This window comes from Mauremys reevesii, linkage group 10, assembly GCF_016161935.1.
Source record: "Mauremys reevesii isolate NIE-2019 linkage group 10, ASM1616193v1, whole genome shotgun sequence".
NCBI classification, from domain to species: Eukaryota; Metazoa; Chordata; order Testudines; family Geoemydidae; genus Mauremys; species Mauremys reevesii.
This window is the reverse complement of record NC_052632.1, coordinates 29,621,685-29,639,981: the sequence shown is the minus strand read 5'-3', so window position 1 is coordinate 29,639,981 and position 18,297 is coordinate 29,621,685. Positions and strand designations below refer to the sequence as shown.

General features: G+C 38.6%; 1 protein-coding gene across 2 annotated transcripts in view; it reads left to right on the top strand.

Moving 5' to 3' along the window:
- MTMR10 (myotubularin related protein 10) overlaps positions 1-18,297 on the top strand; it is a 65,063-nt gene that overhangs the window by 19,120 nt on the left and 27,646 nt on the right. For both annotated transcript variants that reach the window (XM_039492024.1, XM_039492025.1), the window contains exons 3-5: positions 6,450-6,586; positions 8,123-8,195; positions 10,237-10,379. In XM_039492024.1, the coding sequence (XP_039347958.1) occupies positions 6,450-6,586; positions 8,123-8,195; positions 10,237-10,379 (353 nt within the window). The remainder of the gene's footprint in view (positions 1-6,449; positions 6,587-8,122; positions 8,196-10,236; positions 10,380-18,297) is intronic.

The following is an 18,297-nucleotide window of genomic DNA, read 5'->3' as shown; positions in this document are numbered from 1 at the left end:
TGTCTACTACTTGCCTCCCAACCCACTCTCCCTGTCCACTAGGCCAGTAACACTTTCAAGGAAGGAAATTAGGTTGGTTTGACATGACTTGAATTTTTTCAGGCCCTGCCAACTTGAATGCATCTAACTTATCTAAATAGTCTTTAAACCTGTCCTTTCCCTGTTCTGGCTTGTGTTCCTTTCCCCCTTGTTGTTAAGCCTCTGGTCACCTTTTTATTGAAGACTGAAGCAAAACAGGCATTAAACACCTCAGTTTTCTTGATGTCCTCCATTATTAGCTCTCCTTCTCAGCTGGGTAGTGGACCTACACTTCACTTTGTTTTTCTCTTGATCCTAATGTGTTTATAAAACCTCTTCTGATTGCCTTTTGTGTCCATTGTTGTGTGTAACTCGTTTTGTTCTTTAGCCTTTCTGATTTTGTCACTACATGCTTGCATTATTCTTTTGTATTCATCCTTAGCAATTTGTCCATGTTTTCACTTTTTGATCAGGTAATTAAAGACCTCCGGGTGTAATCATATTGCCGTCTCGTTGAGATTCCTTCACATCTGGATAGTTTCCTATTGTGCTATTAATATTGTCTTTGAGAAACTGCCAGCACCCTGAACTACTTTTTCTCAGATTTTCTTCACAGCAGACCTTAGGCACTATGTTTTTGAGTTTGTTGAAATGTGTTGTCCTTAGTTTGCTGTCCTCACTCCTTTCTTTCCTTAGAATCCTGAAATCTGTCATTTCATCATCACTTCCACCCAAATTGCCTTTAGCCGTCAGATTTGCTACCAGTTCCTCTCTGTTAGTCAGCATCAAGTCTAAAATGGCTGTCCCCATGATCACTTCCTCCACCTTCTGAAGTAAGTTTGTCCCTAATACATGCGAAGAACTTAATGGAGATTTTGAATTTTTCTGTATTACTTTTCCAACAGCTGTCTGTGTAGTTAAAGTCTCACATTCCTACTAAGTCTTGTGTTTTGGATGTTTGGTTGTTTAAAAAATGCCTCATCCATCACCTCCTGCTGATTTGGTGGTCTATAGTACACCCCTATCCTGATGTTGCCCCTCCCCTTTTTAAATCTTCAGTTGGTCTGCCTTACTTCCTTCTGGAACTCAGATCAGTTTTTGATCCATAACTTCAGTTTTTATTGAAAAGGTTTATTCTACGTGTTGTCTTCTCTTCCACTGTCAGTGTAAAATGAAGAAACCCTTCCTAATATGTTTTTCTATCTTTCAAACTTGAAGAATATATGTAAGACTTAATATGAATCACTCAAAGATTCTAATTTCACAGACCTACTTACACCCAACTAATATCAAATTCTTCACACATTGAAGTTACCATATGTTGGCAATTTAAGTAGAGTCTCTGTTCAGCAATAAAATGGCTCTGTAACTACCAGCAATCTGGTAAGTCAGCTGTACTTCATATCTCAATTCTCCAGTTGTTTTACAATATAGGTGCTCAGTCCCCAGCTGGCAGATATTACTGCTGGCTGAAGGTGAAAGGATTGCCCCCGAAAAACTTGTTTTACTATAGAGAGGAGACAATTTGGGGGCATGGCATTTTAGTGGAACTGGGTTTTTTTGTTAAACTCAATAATTCTAATTTGTGTATAGTTTAGGTCTGGGAGTCAGGTAATCCAAGATCTCTTACTGGCTTTGCCACAAACTTTCTGTGCATATGAGAAAAGTCGATAAATCTCGCTGTGCCATCAGGAAAATAGAGAATATGCCTTCCACTCCGGGGGTTATTGTGAGACTTTGTTTGTAAGGTACTTTGAAACTCCAATGAAAGGCACAATGTACATACAGAATGGTGGTACTAAGCAAATAGTCAGTATAGCAGATGTGGCACACAGTTTTATTAGCCACACTGAGATCTGGCAAACTTGTACCAACATTGGGCTTTTCAGAGCATTGCTATAATCTGCCTCTTAGATCACAGGCTCACAGCGATGTTGCAAAATATTCACTTTTGGCCAACCTGACCAGACTCTCCTTAGGTAAAAGGCAAAAGGAGAGAGATAGGAAAGAGAAGAAATAATGTGAAGAAGGAAAACAGATGACAGGGGTGGGACAGGATGACTGACAGTCTAATATCCCAGGTGGTATTTGGGATTTAGCTAGAGCAGGGGTAGGCAACCTATGGCACGTGTGCCAAAGGCGGCACGCAAGCTGATTTTCAGTGGCACTCACACTGCCCGGGTCCTGGCCACCGGTCAGGGGAGCTCTGCATTTTAATTTAATTTTAAATGAAGTTTCTTAAACATTTTAAAAACCTTATTTACTTTACATACAACAATAGTTTCTTTCTATATTATAGACTTATAGAAAGAGACCTTCTAAAAACGTTAAAATGTATTACCGGCACGCGAAGCCTTAAATTAGAGTGAATAAATGAAGACTCGGCACACCACTTCTGAAAGGTTGGCGACCCCTGAGCTAGAGCCTGTGGCAATGTTATCTGAGTCCATCTCTCTGGCCCGGTCTGGTCAAGATATTTCTTATGATCAGGACAGTGAAGGCCCAGTAGTGTCATGGTGGATTCTAGGTTCCCAGGACATGGCTGGGATGGTAGCCATGATGAATAATTACAGTCTTCCTCTGTTTTCCATGTCTGAGATCATCTCCCCGCCTATCCACTGCATTTAGGAGGCTCATCCATTTCCCCTTGAGAGGCAAAGCTGGTTTCAGCATTATCGATAAGTGAGGATGTGATTAGGTCACGGATTCTGTGACTTTAACGGATCTACATGACTTCTTCGGCTTCAGCCACATAGCAGGGCTGCACCTGTCAGTTCCTGCGGCAGCAGTCAGCCCCTCTCACGCTCCCCGCTTCCTGTTATGGACATGTCGCAGGTTTCCATGAATTTTTGTTTATTGCCCGAGACATGTCCATAACTTTTACTAAAAATAACTCTGACAAAATCTTAACCTTACCTGTAATCAACTATGGTCTCTCCAATTAGTGATCACCTTACAAGAAAAAATATGAAGGCAAGGTGCATGCCATAAATCTTATCTATGCACTGCGTAAGATTTTTTTTGTATGAGGAGGAAAAAATGGAATAAAATATTTGTGACTTGTTCCATTGAGTATAATATTGCTTTTTCATTTATCTAACAAATTACATTTTGTTTATGTAGCTCTAACCAATATATCTAACATGTTTTTTGATAGGAAGACATAGCATGTTCATGTCTGCAAACTATACAGTTAACAGAACAATCTTTTCATTTACCTAGAAAATGAAATATTGAAGGCATGGAAAATAAGTTCTCATGGGTCCCCTTAAACAGTAGCTGTATGTTGCATCCAAGATGCTATGAAGTCAAGTAAAAAAAATTTTTGAATGTTTACCAGAATCTCAGAAATCTGTAATTCTCTAAAATTGTATGTTTTCAAATGGGGAGATTAATAATTAATGAGCTTTGGGCTCTTGTGTTATCCTTGTGAATCATGAATTTAATTTGGATAGATTTTTTTTTATTACTTGAATACGCTTCGTATATAATGGGAGGTAACCCTGTAATTTGTTCTAGTTTCCTGTCGGAGTTTATACAGACTGCTCTCTTGTTTCCTGGGATAACTCTTTAACTGTTCAAGTCACATGAAAGTGTTGACTGCTGTTCCGTGTCTGGAACGGCTTGTGACTGTTTACTGGAAAAAGAAGCAGCTACATTGTAAAAATGTGCAGCGTAATATCTCTGAATAGCTTAATCATAGACACTGCCATAGAAAAAACATCTTTTAAGCTGTGGATTTGGCTAAAGCAAAATGTTTCCTGGTATTAGACTGATACTTTTTTCCACTTTATTTAGCTAGTTTCCTTTATTTTATGGAGGTTTAGATGCTTTGCACCCTTCTTCATATTTTTCAGTATAGCTACTGAATAACAAGTGTTAAAGGTTAAGTGTCTTAATATGAAACTCCAGGGTAAAGGTTTGGGATCCCACTATTAAAAAATATAGACTTGCACTAAGGCCCTTGAAAACTCTGTTAAAGGTTAACTGCATTGCAGGCTTTCACATTTAATTAAAAAAACCCAAAAACACAACTTAAAAATACTTCTTTAAAAAATGGTTGACAGCATACTGAGTCCTGACCCCTTTGCATGCTGAGTATTTTGAATAGCTAGATAACCAAATTCCTAGGTCAAAACTGATTTGACTTTAAGTGGGGTTTAAATTGGGAGGGGGGTGTTTATAAGGGGGAAGGGGAGCTTTCACTGCTGACAAAAGGTCTGACATGTATTTCCATCATAAAAAGTAAGGCAGAAGAAAGAATTTTCTGAAATAGATGAATGAATATCAATACATTAAAATGTCTGCACAAACATGAGGAATGGAGGGAGGAAGCAAGGAGGACTATATATAATGAAGATTAGTAAAATGAGAGGTGGTTTTACAAATGCATGGGGAGGGGCAGTAATGATGATAAAAAGGTCCATTAATAAAAGAGTGAAACAATAAGCTGACTCTCAGCTTATTGAACTGCTTCATAAAAAGACAGACTTACAAAGTCGTATAACAAGAAAATTATAAAACGGAAGCCTGAACAACTGTAAGGAATGAACACGGTGTTTAAAAAAATAATATCCAGTTGACAGAACAGTAAAGGAATACCATACATGAAAATTTTTACCATGTATTAATCAGCCATCCTGAATTATGTTTCTTTGAGTATTAAGGGAAATAGTGTATTTAGTTCTGGGCACCACATTGTTAGAGAAATATTGGTACATTGGATGGGTTCAGGGAAGAGCAACTAAATTTTAAAGTCTCTGGAAGGTTTCACTTATGAGGAAAGACCAAAAATGTTTGGTTAAGAGACTAATACAGGCAGGGAACTTCATGTAAAGTATATGAAGGTTGCCCCAATGACAGAAAGGAATTTTAATGTGGTATTTGGTGTTACTTTACAAGAAAATATAAAGTATACAATTTGGGGATTATGTAGATGGGATATCAGGAAAAACATCTTGACAGTAAGGTGTATTGGGTTGTGGAATAGTCTATTGGAAGCACTGAAACGTTGTAATGTTCCCAAGTGATGATTACACTGGAAAGAATATTGGAAAATGTGCTGACCAGGGAGCTGTACTGTGGGTGACCCAATAAGGTCTCTTTCCATGTCTGATTCTATAAATGCTTTCTGCTGCCATTTAACTAATCTGTGAAGTATATTATGGTAAAATCTTTTGGGCAACCAGAACCCAAGGTACTGAGCACCATCAGGTCCCCTTTCTGGAAATTGGAGATAACCTTGCAGAATTAATCCCTAGATGAGCAAGTTAGTCTTCATCACTATTAAATCAGCTGTATGCACTATTTAATACTTTAATAATTGAAAATATTTAAACTATTATAAACATAAATGTCCATATGCATGCTCTTTTTACCTGTGGCAGTCGACAACAGAAGTGTTATAACAATACAAGTGGCTCTTCTGATATGGAAGAGAACTTTGTTTATATGGGGGGATTCAGCAAATAACAGATTGCACATCCTGAAGTAAAAGGGAGGAAGCTGTATGTAGATTGTAATTTAGCTTCCAGGAACTTCAATTCCAGATGCTAATGGGCAAAATTGTCTGAGGGGAGCGATAAAGGCTTTTTGAATATAGCTTTCAATATGATCGGCCTCTGTATGTTCATCTTGTTTAAAGCATAGTTTCTCCTAGACTATTCTTTGTACTTGAGAGACTTCTGTCTGGGAAGAATCCTGGATGAATTTAAATATATGCATTTTAAGTAACCTCTTTTACAAGAGGAACATTTTAGTCTCATGAATCAGCTGGTCACAGTAGAAGCTCTGAAAAGGAGAGTGATATTTTCGAGTGTGTTTTTACAAATCATGTGTCGTCTTTCATGGATTTACTCAGAATATTAGTCTGAATGTCCAAGTACTAATCAGAGATAATTAGATGTGCAAATGAGGATTTGGTTGATAACTAGGTTGGCTTTCTGATGATTGATTCTGAAATTTGGGATCCTGCAGGTTCACAAAAGAACCGTAATATAATTTAAACAGTAAAGGTTTTAGAAACATACTGACATATTATACATACCATACATTTTAGCTGAGGCTTTTTAAACAAATCATTCTTAATCATTTTAAACTATCATTGATTCAAAACAAAAACACTTCAGTGGTGGCATATCACAATTTTCATGGACCCGTAGACTCATGACTCAGGGTTGGTTTTTTTTTTTAATTACTACCTAATTCTCTCTCTTTCAGTACTATTATAAGTGGTGGTTCAATGAAAAGGTCGCAGTTCTGGTTTCCACTGACCAGCTTTCATGTTAAAATCCAAGTTAGTATGCTTTCTGACCTACCATTTGAAAATAAAGGTTAAGGGGAATACCTTATCTGAAATCACCAACTTTGTAATGTTTCTATCTTTAAAAAGATTTAAATAGCTTACTCTTTTTTTCTGGTTTTGTTTTTAGGTGAAATTGTGGTAAATGAAGTCAATTTTGTGAGAAAATGTATTGCAACAGATACAAGTCAGTATGATCTCTGGGGGAAGTTGATTTGCAGTAACTTCAAGATTTCATTTATTACGGATGATCCCATGCCACTTCAGGTTTGTTTCTCTCAAAATTGATACATCATGATTTATGATAAATAGGATCAACAAAATGGATTTGGTTAAACCACAATAAATTCGTCAAATAATTGAGGTCTAACCTCATTCTATAAAACAAAGGAAGTTCAAATATCCATCCTGAATTATTGGTGTGCCAAATCCTTAATTTGCCTATTTTATCTACAGATTGTAAGTTTTTGACATCAGAGTATTATTTTCCATGTCATTTGAACTATGGAATCAAAGCAGTACAGCGAGCTACTGTTTGGAGGAGGGTGTTTTGGGAAATGCTGTTAAAGACCCAAACACTCTACTATTTGTTGGAAAATATAATGGAACAACCTACTGTATTCTGAGAATTCCAGGTTTCCTTTACATAGATATAAGCACCAATTCAGCAAAATCTTTAATATGTGCCCAACTCCTATTGAAGTCAGTGAGGGAGGGGACAAGATACCAGTGAAATTATCATATTTAGTATAGAGGCAGGAGTATATAACAATTAAGGCTGGTTGTTCGTAATAACAGAAAAGGGAAAAGACATGGCAAAACATGCAAAAGTCATAAACTTAGTTTAATTTGTAAACATCTTGGCAAATAATATTTTTAATACAATAAAGGTTGTTGAAACTGAGTTATCATTTATACTTATTTTTCAATAAAAATGTTGTAATCATATACAACTTTTTAAAAAGTACTCAGTTGCCTGCCTGGACATGTATTTAACTACATTAATAGCTGTAACAACCTTAAAGTTTAATATAATTCTATTCCATGATATTCAGTGTCTTAGTTTTGGAAACCAATAATATATAAGGCTTCAAAGGCATAATACTTTTAATACGTTACATTAGCATTATATTTCCCTATCAAATGCATTTTTTGTCTTTGTCTCTTCTGCTGCTGTCATTTTTCTCATTCTTTCTTTCCTACAAAAACCCACAATACAGCATGTTAGATTTGAAGTGATCCAATAATATTTCTCTGCTCTCTTCAAGTGGTCTGAGTTTAAACTAAATTTGTAAACTATACAAATTACACTCCTTTGCACGCCTATACTCTTCATAGCTCCTACGCTTGTAAAATAGTATGTGACAACAGTAGCAGATGGCTAATTGCAGCATATATAATTATGTTTTGGGCTCTGAGTACTGTTTTTGAAGTTTCCATCCTGGGGTCTGTAACTGCTCTGAGGAGCAATCCTCCACACTTAATCTATTTTGTTACATCTGGTGTTATAAAAAGGAACCTTCGACTCTTCTCGTGGAATGTGACACACATTTTTCTTTTCATAGTTGCAGTAATGGTTTTTCATCTTAAATTGCAGACAGTTTGAAGCTGAAATGATTCATCATTAGGCTAGAAAACTCCAAGGAAATATTGTCTGTTTAACTTTTTTCTATAGAATCCACATTGTTTTTATCTGAGAAATATCTATCAGTGTTCTCTCTAAATTGTGTTGTAAAATACCATGCTAAAAACAATACTGCTGTAAAGCTCCTGTTATTTATCATGAGTTTGTCTCTGTTCCAGAAGTTCCATTATAAAAACCTCCTCCTTGGTGAACATGATGTGCCTCTAACATGTATTGAACAAGTTGTCACAGGTATGGTAAAGTCATTTAAGTATGGTGAAAAGCTTAAAACATGAGTTTGTATGTTAAAGTTAAAATTATTAGCTGCTTTCTATATTAAGGCACAATCATGCACAGTTAAGGTTGAATTTCATTAGTCTTTCTAAGAAGTACTTAAATTTAAATTAATTTGTAACAAGTCAGAAAAGCAATCTAAAGACTGGGTAAAATTCAAATCAGAAATTTTGCAAGACATGCATTAAACTTGGTTTTCATGTGCTTTTTAAAGTATGTGAGATTACAATTCTGAATCCATAATTGTTCAAGAAACAGTGCCTTTTTAACAACTGTTGGGTTTCCATTTAATTTATAATTGTTTTGCATATAGTTGAACATCTCCACCACCTTAAGATTTTAAATTGAAAAAAGATAACTGACTATAAGAATTACAATTATTTATAGGTGATATTCCCACCACCAAGCCAATTGGGCCATAAACAACAAAATACATTATATTGCAGTTCTGATTTTAAGGTGATCTTGTTTCTCTAACTTTATAGTAGTTTTTAAACAGGTCATTAATCAGCGACCTCTGCAGGTGAATTTCTGTCTTCTGTCAGAAAGTATGGCCAGAGTGTGTGTGGTTCCTGATTTTGAAGCTGTAAATTTGAAGCAAATTAAGTGGAATCTATTAGTTAAGTTTAAAATTAGAGAGAAACTTTTATCCAGTTTTGGAGGACCAGCTTTTGGACCTTAGTGATCCAGCCTAAGCTCCCATAGTATTTATTAAGATTGTCAAAATTACAGGATGAGCAGCATTATACCAGTACTCCCATCTATCAGCCTCTTGATACAGTCTATCTCACTGGACCTTGCCTGTTGTCTCTTTGTGGAATGGTCCCCTCTCTCCACTGGATCAGATAGAATTTTGATAAGTCAACACCACAACAAGGCTATTCTCTCTGCAGACGATTATAAAAAATGTATTGTTTGGTGGGCCTTGGTATTAGCAATTATTAATATTAATAATATTATATTTATAATAAATTGTATTATTAATCTAAATAATAGAGGCTATTTTCCTGCAGGTTGGTTCACTGGTGTTATTTTTCCACTATATAGAAAAGGTGACAGAAATTATCCTGGGAATTACTGAGCAATTAATCTCTCAGATGGTTTAAAAATCTATCCTAGATATTGCAGATTAGTGGATTGCATGGAGAGATGTAATCTATTTGCATGGGAGCAAGCCGCTTTCAGGAATGGCTGCACCCCGATTGATTGATTTACTCATTTGTCCCAAGGAAATAAAATAACAGGTGGTCTCTGTCAATTTGAAATTGGCTTTTGATTCCATTAACAGAGGTCATCTCTGGGAGAAATTTGCAAGGGTTGGCATAGATTCCTAATCCTCCATAGCCAAACAGTGGATAGTATTAGGATGGAGTGAAGAGGTGAGCTACTTGACCTTATTTCTATCACAAGGAGCAGCCGCAGGGCTGTGTTGTCCTCTTTCCTTTTTAACTGAATTAGGTTGTGATGAGTTTAGAAGGGGTGCAGTATTTCCCTTCCAAAATTTTGGACAGATTAGTGTCAGTCTGTTTACACAGGAGTCAGGGTTTTATTGTTGTTGTTAGTGAAATGCCTAAAAAGTGACAGAGGCTGAGCAAGCAAGTTTTAAGAGGCAGAGATCAAATTGTATATAATCCGAGTAATGAAGCTTCGTTAGTCAATCATTTAGAAATGACCTTGCTAGGAGAGAACTCATGCTGAACAACATGGGAGGCAAGATGGGTTGCTGAGAGGTGCTGTATATGAAATCCTTTGTTTGTGGAATGTAATTATTCATCACCAATGGTCATTTGGATATAGGGGAAATGAGGACAACAGCTATAAGTCACTTTCGTTTGGAGAGCTAGACATTTGATCATAATGTGACTCACAAGGAGCAGCATCTGTTCTACTCAATAATAATTTTTACAGTATTGGTATCATCTGAATGTAAATAACATTATTTTTCTTTAAGTGTATACTCTATACTTGATATTTAACAATTTTTTGGTTTTTGTTTTAGTAAATGACACAAAGAGGAAACAGAAGGTCCTTGGTCCCAACCAGAAACTTAAATTTAATCCAACAGAATTAATTATTTATTGCAAAGATTTCCGTATTGTCCGATTTCGCTTTGATGAAGCAGGCCCTGAGAGTGCAAAAAAGGTATTAAAAACATGCAATTTTTCCTTAAACTTCCTTATTGTGTTGGGGTTTCTGCAGTGCCAGCTCTGGTATTATGGACTTTCTCATTTTGGTTTTTTTTAAAGCTCTTGATAGAGATTAAAGAAGACTAATTCAGTCTCACCAATTAAAAACTACCTTTTAGTCTTTCTAAAACAGAGATATGTATCTATAATAGTGTTTTAAGATAATTTGGTTACAGAAAATCATCTCAGGATGAAATGAGAATCTTTTCTAGTACAGATGAGGTAAATGCCTAAACAGTGATGTAACAGAAGATGTTATATAGTGTATTTTCACTAACACATCAGGAAAATACGTATGTAGATATTTGAATGCTTCTAGATTAAAGGCGCTTAAGTGAAGTATGTTCACTTAAGACGTGCAGTGCAGGAAGTGTTTATTTTCCCAGTATACACCAACTTTGTTCTGGAAAGCTCTCAGTGGAGGGTGAGTAGTTTAGTCTCCATTCCTATTCATTCTTTCTATTGAGGCCATCATCAAGTGTGCTGATTATAATAGTGATGTGCTTTGATGTGGTTACCTGTTCACTAGAAAATGGAACTCATTTAAATATGCCACCAGATAACTTTTGGATATTAATTGTTTTCGCCATTGTGAGAGGTCAAATTCAGACCCGTGACCCAAAGGTGAAAGGCCAATTACCGGTTTCCTGCATCATCAAAACTTAAAGCCTGGTTTTTAGACCTCACGTAGATACATAGGTACATGTAGGTACATATTTATACATCTGCTTTATATGGTCCTTTCCAGATGTGCACTCAAAAATCTCCTATTGTGTGTACATCTAGCTAAATGTGTAGTTAGTCTTGTGCATGCGCAAACTGGAAATTAGAGCAAATGTTTTCTAATGTGCACTTGCATTGTGTGCCTACAGTTGTGTAATTTCCACCCCAGGTAAGTGCACTCTTTCAGTGCATTAGTGAAATCAGATCTCTTCTACTTTAAAAACTGACTGCAGACTTGGGGAACCAGTATTTTAAAGGTTGGTTTATAACTTCCAAGGCTGCAGTCAAATGATATATTTGAACTACATATCCCACTGCAGAGATTGTATTACAGCTGAAAATGGAAAATGTTAGGTACTTTCAAGTGTGTAGTGGAAATTTTTAACCTGAAGTTACCCAAAGGCTAGAATGCTGAAATTTAAATATGCCTCCTGGAATCTGGACAAGTATTTTCTGGCAAATGCTTGGAGTTCCAAATTTGTCAAAAATGCCAAGTGAATGTTTGGAGTTTAGTAAAGGCTGAACAACAAGACCATTCATTGGCACTTCCTGATACATTGGCGCTGGGCTTTTTAAATTCTGGGAAAACTGATGTAGAAAAGGAGTCTGATTCCTTTGGGGGGGGGGAGGGATATAAAAACTATAAAATCCTAGATCCAAAACAGATTAGATAGTTTATTAGCTGTGTTCCTGTTTTCAGTGTTTAAATAAAAGGGAATTTCCTGACCTGCAAACTGGTTTGTACTCCTCAAACAGGCAACCTAGACTGTTGACATTTCCGATGATGTAGACTTTCCTGCTTCTCCTGTTGAATTCTTCTCTGGCTCGCTGCACCTTTCTTTTTTAAACAGGAAAATAAACTTGTATATTCTATATGGCATCACCACTTTTATATGCCTAGTTAGTTGGCACTAACAAAACAAAACAAACAGGTTCATTTAACCAATAAATAATTGGGAAGGTTCAGTAGCTGTATTTGATGAGCAGAAACTCAGTTTACATAACCATTTCTGCTCATTGACCCATTGGTCTGGACTGGAGGTATATGGTATTTTGAATATATAAATGCTATGTAAATATACATCATTATAAAGGATGGTGCCTGTGATCTCTAAGGCCTGGTCTACACTAGGAGTTTATGTCGAATTTAGCAGCGTTAATTCGACTTAACCGTGCACCTGTCCACACCAGGAAGCTAATTAGTTCGACCTAGAGGGCTCTTTAGTTCGAATTCTGTACTCCTCCCTGACGAGGGGAGTAGCACTAAATTCGACATGGCTATGTCGAAATAGGCTGTGTGTGGACGGAAATCGACCTTAGTAGCTCCGGGAGCTATCCCACAGTTCACCACTCTGTTGACGCTCTGGACAGCAGTCCGAGCTTGGATGTTCTGACCAGCGACACAGGAAATGCCCAGGGAAAATTTGACACACTCCGGCGCCTTGTGGATGTTCTGCAGGACCGCAGGCAGGAGGACAGAGCCCCCCTGCACTGTATCTGCAACCGCCCTCCCCCGCCACAAAGTCCCAACCTCCCCCTCACCCAAAGTAACAAGAAGGAGGGGCGACAGGGGCCGTGAAAACTGTCACTGCACCCCTGCAGAGTGCACAAACACAAGAAGGCTCTCATTCCCTAAATGTTGAGAAGTCCTTCCCTTCCTGGCTCACCGAAGCCCCAATCCCAGTTTCATCCCCTGTGTAGTTGATTATTAAAAGTAGTTTGCTGTTAGTTACTATTTCCGTCAAGTTTTTCTACAGAGGACTGTCTGAGAAGGGGGGGCGGGGAGGGAGTTGTTAATTGCATAGGACAGTCACCTTTACCATGGTACAGACACGGTGGCAGGATCAACAGCAGGTCACACACACAGTGCAGTCAGTAGGCACCCTGGTCAGTCTGGGAGGTGTTTTCCATGTTCTGTGTGGGTGGGGGGTATGTGACTTTGTGGCATGGGAGGGCGGTTACAGAACTTATGCAGCGGTCCTTGTCCCGGACCACAGAGCCACGCAGCAGGGGAATCTGTGACCATCCTCCCCCGCCACAAGGTCACATAGCCCCCGCACACAGAGTCCCGAAAAGGAGGGATGGCAGGCTCCGTTGAAACAACCAGTCCGGCACTGCAGACCGCTCTAGGAGCAGGATCCTATCATTCCTCGAGTGTAGAAGCGGTGTTAACATCACTGCACACCCTACCCACCACAGTCTGCGTCCCTGTTTCAACCCTTTAACGCGAATTCATTAATAAAGAAAATGTTGTTAATTAACAATGTTCCATTAACTTTATTTTTAAACGTGTTGGAAGGGGGGAAACGTGGTGAACGGGGTATGTAACCGCAGAAGAAAGTCAACAGTAACTGAAGCAGGGGCAGGTTCAGCTTCTCTGTAAAGAAACTGAACAGTCACAGGTCACCCTGCTCGCTGAGGAACCTAGCTTTCAAAGCCTCCCGGATGCACAGCTGGGCTCTTCTAATTGCACGGCTGTCTGGCTGAGCGTAATCAGCAGCCAGGCGATTTGCCTCAACCTCCCATCCCGCCATAAAGGTCTCCCCCTTGCTCTCACAGAGATTGTGGAGCACAGAGCAAGCTGCAATAACAATGGCGATATTGGTTTCGCTGAGATCCGAGCGAGTCAGTAAGCTCCTCCATCTCCCCTTGAGACGTCCGAAAGCACGTTGAATGATGACAGTTACCTAAGACCACCCTCGGCACATTTTTCCCCACAGCATGCATTGTGGGGAAATCCCAGAATTCAAATGGGCAGCAGGGACTGCGGGAACTGTGGGATAGCTTCCCACAGTGCACTGCTTCCAATGTCGACACTTGCCCCATTAGTGTGGACTCACAAAGTCGAATTAGTGTCCTTCGTGTGGACACACAAATTCGACTTTGTAAGGTCGATTCCACAAATTTGAATTAAGTTAAATCGAACTAATCTGGTAGTGTAGACATACCCTAAGTGAATAAACTTTCAAATTAGTGTGTGTTCGCTAGAGGGAGTGGGGAAAAAACAGTTACTGCAAATCTTCACTTTTTAATTATGTGAATGCTGTGCACCTACATAATTTTGAAGACCAAAGTACATTCAGGTGGTGGTAGCACCTTTCCTTCACTGGAGGGCAAAATGACAAAAAATCAACTTTCTGGCAAATGCAGAATGATAAGAACACTTTTTATATATGTAACTGAAGTTTTGGTCCAGTCGGGATTTTGTGTAATTAGATTATTTTAGGATGTAGCTTAATCAGAGAAGGAACCTATGATATCTTGAATCAGATGCTTCTGTCTCCAGGTGTTTAGCTTACATCTTTCAGATCTGTGCTGTGGCATGTTTTTTTATCTGGCTTCTGTTTCTTCCCTACCCATTTTTTCAGCACTGAGTAAGAGACTGTTTTGTCTATTGGTGAATTTTTGTGAGGGGAGCCTAGCCAGCCTTTTTACACCTACAGTTTTGAGGACTCCTTTAATATTACTTGTGCACTGTCCATACAACATTAATTGTGGATACAAAATTATGTCTACAATTCTGCCTACAATTTGTGGGGGCAAAAAAGGAGGGCCACAGCTTTAAAAATCAGGGCTTTCCGAATTCTATTGGGAGAAAATCTTATCGAGTTTTCTTTGGCCCAAAGGTGGCATAGTGTGTGTTAAGCTAGATAAAGTTCTAGAGAAATCCCAACTTTTCCCCTGGAAAAATCAAAATATGTATGTGTCTGCTATACCGTTTTTTGCCTAATTAATTTGTGTGCCGCTTCTTATGCTAGGTTATGAACTTTTCATGAAAACTATGAGCTGCATGGAATTGTATATTTATAAATTCCTCCAAGGGCTTGCGGATTGGACAATGTAATTTAGAGGATGCCTGTTTCAAATACTGGGTAATGAGACTGTAAAGCTCAGCAGTTGTGTCATGAACTGTGAATTGGTTGGACTAATTCAACTGAAGACAAATGTGAGAGATTTATAACAGAAAAGGGTGGCCCCAGAGAGCATTTTTTTTCCCCTCTCTTGACAGTTTAAAATAATTGGGACGATAAGTCAGATAGTAGAACTGTAACAATGGGTCAGGGTCAGATTCTGTTTCATTGTCTGAGGCAGCCTCCATTTAAAATCAGAAGCCTACCAATGAAGCAGTTGTAGTGACTGAACTTTAGTGATTTATAAATCAGATCCCAAACATGACATTTTAATTTGGAAAATTTGCATAACTGAACTTGGCTGTGCAAGTCAGAGCAGAGGAATTCCCCTCGGGCTCCCAGAGTGAACATGATCTCCTTAGGACAGTGTTCCTCTGTGTCATGAATGAAGTCACTGTTGAAGCAAAACAAAGACACTTACCTTTTCACTGTGTCTATAGAAGACCTTGAGATATCTAAACATAGTAAACATCAAAAAACGTATTCACTGCTGGAAACTGGGACAACTTAAGTGTTGCACTCTGCAAACTGAGACTGTGTCTTACTTTTAAAAGCAGGTATTTAGAGAAACTTAAATAGAATTATTTAAAAAACTAGCTTTGAATTCCTCTTAACCTTTTCACATATTTGGTGTTTGGAGACCTGATACTGTATACACCTGTAAAGAAGAGTAATTTGAGTCATGTGAGTAGTCCCTTGAAATGAATGGCACTGTTTCTCTGAGTCAGGTTGTGTGTGTCAGTGGTTGCAGGCTTGGGCCCAAAGAATGTGGTCTATCCCCTAAGGAGAGTGAGCTTAGGGGATATTTTGTGGGGAGAGGGGGAGAGAGGAGGAGGAAGAATAGGCTCTACTAGCAAAACCATTTGTTAGTATTCCAGCAGATGAGAGACATTCAGGAACTGATAGTAGTGATCTAAAATGGAAAAAAAATAAGTTTGAAGCTATTGTAGCCAATATAGGGGACATATAGTTGATTATTTGACTGTGTCCCTAAGCAAATATGTTGTGTTAATGATACTGTTACAACTTTAAAAGCTCATTTTTTCTGATTTTCCCCACGTACACCCCATACCCAAACTGCCCAGAAAAACTTTAAGTGAGGATGCCAGAATGTTTGAAATTTCAGGAGGATTAATTTATTTGGGGGGAAATTATTATGAAGGAGTTTGAAAATCAGGATTATAATAAGAAGCTAACTTCAGTCTTAACTATGGAACAGCAGCCAGTGTGCTTCTTAAATGCTCCCTTGCACTCTTAAGTTACATGTCTGTTTGAAGGGGCATGATATAGATACAAGGTTGGGCCACTGAATCATGGAGGAAATCTCCAGACCCATCATTATTTTACAATTTGATTCAGCTGTTTTGCCCTTAAATTAAAGCTGAGAAGCCTCCAAAAGAGCAAAAACCAGATGAGTGTGGGAGGGAAGGGGAAGTAGGAGTAAGAGGGTTGGGGGAAGGCTTAAGCCAGGAAACTTGAAAAGAGAAGTAATGGCTATTTTTACAGCTTAAATTAAAATTCTTGCTTTTCATTAAATTCAGTTACGATTAAATGTGGTAATAATCAAAAAGGACTGCTGTCTTCTGGCCGTTATAGCAGCTGGCTAAATAAAGTGCAATTTAAAATGTTTGAAATCTTGAGGACTGATATTGTACTGACTGCACAGATTTTTCTATAATATATCACTTAATTTTAATTCGTAAGTATTTGGTGCCACAATATTGAACTGTTATTAAATATCAGTCTGTTTTGCGAATGATACTATGGACCAATTTCAGAACTGTCAAATAAGACTGACCCAGGGATGCATCATTCTGGGATATTATCACTTCTTTGGTGGCTGCAAGATTTTGCCTTTGGCATATTGCCTGACATTGCATGTGGGACTTGGCAGTACAAAAGAGTGGCGCACGTCTGGTAGTGTCCTACTGCCTAAATGTATCTGCAATTTCTCAGTCTTTCCAGTCTCCAATGCCCACATCTCCATTCCTCTGAGAAGCCTTTTTAAAATGTGTAGGGTGTATGAGATCTATATTATATACACAATCACATAATTAAACAGGGAAAAGGAGAAAAAGTAATCCAGGCCAAGTCCTTATTTCTGTCCAATCAAAACCAACTCTTCCCCCACAAGTCATAAATATTTTTAGGGGTAGCAGAGGAGGGGAGACGCTTTTTTTGTATTCAGTTGTCACCTTCTGTACACAGTGATAGTATTGCAGAGACCCAACATTTCTTAACCTCTCAGGCCCCAGCATTATCCTCTTTCAGTTCTTTATTTTTCATTTGAAATGCCTTTAAATAAGCTCTTTAAACAGATTCTTTTTTTTTACTGCCTTAGTTTTATTCTCTGCTGCTTGTTGTCGCTTCTCCTGATTACTCCTGGGGGCATTCTGTGCCAAAAAAATAAAAATTCTGTGCCAAAATAAAAATTCTACACACAATATTCTAAAATTCTGCAATTTTTATTTGTCAAAATAACACTGCATAATCACACCAGTTTCAATTATTTTGGTAATTTATTTCATAATACCTGTCAGCAAGTATGTCTGTAACAATACATACACTCTCAAAAATTCCCCCAGGAGTAGAGTTAAAGAAACCCCTATGACAACCCAGTTCCTATTTCTCTCCCCCTTCCCCCGCCAGAGCACAGCTGGGGGCCAGACACTTGCAACACCTCCCATCCAGAGCCCAGCTGTAGGCCTCCCTGGCCCAGATACCCACACCCCTCCCCTGCCAGAAACCAGCCATAGGGCCCCTCCCCCTTGCCCAGACACTTGCCCCCTGCAGTCCCAGAGCCCAGGGATCCAGAAGGAGAAACAGCCTGATGCTCGGTCCCAGGTTTGCATAGAGTTTTCTGTGCGCCACCTTCTCCTTCCCTCAAGGGCATGCTGGGAACTGCAGCTGCTGGGAACCCTCTAGCTCCCTCCCACTCCCCCCAGCAGTGTCGTCTGTCTGTGATCTGGGCTCTTCCAGGTCCAGCAGCCACTAGTGGCAGCTTGCAGCACTACACACCATTTCTGTGGGGGAAAGGAAATTCTGTATGCACAACATTGATTTCTGCAAAATTCTGCATTGCGTAGTGACGCAGAATTCCCCCAGGAGTACCTGATGTACATCAGACAGTTCATAGTCAGTGGGCTTGTATGACTGGCTCACACAAAAGGTGACTGAGCACACTCTAATTGTTTGTTGCACAAATCATGAAATTAGTTATCTGTCAGATTCAGTAATACA